At 60.3% G+C, this 2,613-nt stretch overlaps 1 protein-coding gene across 1 annotated transcript in view; it reads left to right on the top strand.

Moving 5' to 3' along the window:
* Positions 1 to 2,613, top strand: part of ENH_00010450 (hypothetical protein) — a gene marked incomplete at both ends in the record, with an annotated part of 5,308 nt that extends 2,695 nt beyond the window's left edge. Inside the window, one exon of the mRNA XM_013584195.1 lies at positions 48 to 2,613. Within this exon, the coding sequence (XP_013439649.1) occupies positions 48 to 2,613 (2,566 nt within the window). The remainder of the gene's footprint in view (positions 1 to 47) is intronic.

The raw sequence follows: 2,613 nt of genomic DNA, 5'->3' as shown, positions 1-2,613 counted from the left end.
GCCACTGGCGGGGGCCCCCCTGCCTGCTGTGGCGGGGGGCCCTGAAGACCCGTTGAGGTGGCTCGTGGGTCCTTCCAGTGTGCCTGTCCTTCGCAGTGATGCTGTTCTGGGTGGTGGGGTCGGCAGCAGCAGCAGCAGCAGCAATAGTAGCAGCAACAGTGGCAGCAACTTTGCTAGCGGCCGCAGGGGCTCAGGAGAACTCGGCAGCAGAGGATCTCTCGACGGTTCTTCGGCTTTTTTCGGCGCGGGAGTACTTGAGGCAGCAGCAGCAGCAGCAGATGAGTTGGATGCCGCAGCAGCATCAGCAGCAGCAGCAGCAGCAGCAGAAAACATCCGAAACCGCACCTGCACAGATAACGCTGGAAACATCCAGAACATTGGTGCGAGGCACCTTAACAGCAGCAACATTTCGTTGGCGCAGCAAATGCCAGCAGCAGCTGGTGCAGCAGAGTTAGGGCGGACGTGGGGTAATATACCTTCACCTGACAGTGTTCCTCTTGGGCTCATCCCGCAGCAGCAGCAGCAGCAACTGCAGGAGCAGCAGCTGCTGGCGCAGCAGAAGCCGCATGTGGCGCCCAAGATACTTGATCGAGGCCCTTCTGTAGCCATTATGCCAGTAGAGTTGGGGTCAGTGGCAGAGGCAGAAGCAACAGAGGCAGCAGCAGCGGCGGCAGCAGCAGCTGCAGCTGCTAAAGTTCAGCAGCAAGTTCAGCAACAGAAGGACCAAGAGCTACAGCAGCAGCAACTGTGGCTGCAGCAGCAGCAGCTTCAGCTCGCAGCAGCAGCGCAGAAGCAACAAGCCGCAGGGATCACTCCTGCTGCGCCTCTCCCCCATACGCTGCAGCAAAGAGCCACAGCTGCGAGTCAGCTGCAAGCCCCAATTGGGGGTTTAGCGCCAGCAGCAGCTCCAGCAGCAGCACTAGCAGCATTTCCTGAGCTGAATCCTGCCTTGCCGTCTGGAAGTCTCCCCTTCATGCAGCCACAGGAGGCGCTCTTGCAACACCAGCAGCAGCAGCAGCAGCGGCAGCAGCAGCCGCTGCTAGTGAACGCGCAAGCCCTTCGCCAGCCGGTACTGCAGCAGCAACCCGACGAAGTAGTGCAACTTCAGCAACAGCAGCAGCAGCAGCGTGAAGGGCAACAGTTACTGGAGCAACACAAATGGGGGCAACATCCACAAGCGCTGCAGCAGCAACATCAACAGGAGCACCTGCAGCAGCACGTGCACCAGGGGCGGCAAGAGCAGCACGAGCTGCAGCAACACCACGTGCAGCCGCAGCAGCAGCAGCACGCACATATCTCTCAGTCAGCACAACTGCAGGAACATGTGCGAGACGAGCAGCAACGGCAGCAACAGGCACGGCTTCAGCAGGAACTGCCACGGCAACAGACGCTCCAGCAGCAGCTGCTGCAGCAAATGCAGGAGCAACATCAGCTGGAGCAGCAGCAAATGCAGCAGCTTCACCTGGAACATCAGTGCGCGCTGCACAGGCATATGCAACAGCATGCGCAGCAGCAACTACTGCAGCATGTAGAATTCCCTCCGCGGCAGCAGCAGCCACAGCAAGCGTCTCAGGTAGAGCAACAGCTTCTTCTGCAGCAGCAAAATCCCATTGCTTCTGATGCACCTTTCGCTCGTGATCCACTGCAGCAGCTCACCCCCACCACTTCTGCTGCTTCTGGTACATCTGCCCCTTCTGTTGCTTCTGTTGCTTCTACTGCTCAGTATCAGCAACAGCTTGCAATGCATCAAGCACTGGCGGCCGCGCAGCAGGAGCGCCAGCGCCAGTCCCAACTGCAACACGAAGTGGCCATCCTGCAACAACAGCAGCAGCAGCAGCAGCAGCAGCAAGCTGCCGCTGCTGCTGCTGTGCTGTCCCAGGCCACCCTTGCCGAGGAAGCAACGCGGACGCTGCAGCAGCCTCAGTTAGTGGCGCGAAACAACTTTAGTGGTCCTATGCGTCAGGTGCACTTTGAGAGCGGAGCACTGCAGCAACAACAGCAGCAGCAGCTGCAGCAGCAACTGCGGCAACAGCAGCAGCAACAGCAGTATGAACTTCCACATTTGCAAGTGGCGGCCGACAAGTGGCTGCAGATGAGATTGCAGGGCTCTCAGGAGCCCTTTGACGTATTCTTGCAAAAGCATGCTGCAGAGGTAGCGGCAACAGCAGCGGGTGCTGCTGCTGCGGGGAACGCAGCAGCAGCAACAATGGCAGCAGCGGGAGCATCGGCTGCGTCGACTGCAGCAGCAGCAGCGGCGGCTGCTTACGCTGCAGGGCAAATGGGCATAACGCCCTCCTTATCTGGGAGCGTCTTGCCTAGTGAAGGTCATGTCCCGTCATTGGGCGCGAACAGCAGCAACGGCAGCATGAGCAACCACAGCATCAGCAACCCGAGTCGCAGCAGCAGCACCGTGAACTGGGCTACGAGCGAGCACCCCAGCTTCCTTCTGGAGAAGCCTGAATGGCAGCCTTTGGTGGACGCCGAGGAGGAGAGCGTGGCGAGCAGCAGCAGCCAGAGCGGCGGAAGCAGCAGCAGCAGCAGCAGCAGCAGCAGCAGCCGCAGCAGCCGCAGCAGCCGCAGCAGCAGCCGCAGCAGCTCGGGGAGCAGCAGCGG

Source organism: Eimeria necatrix, genomic scaffold (genome assembly GCF_000499385.1).
Source record: "Eimeria necatrix Houghton genomic scaffold, Enh_scaff130, whole genome shotgun sequence".
Lineage (NCBI taxonomy): Eukaryota > Apicomplexa > Conoidasida > Eucoccidiorida > Eimeriidae > Eimeria > Eimeria necatrix.
Note: the sequence above shows the minus strand (reverse complement) of the source record. Positions and strands in the feature narration are given on the sequence as shown.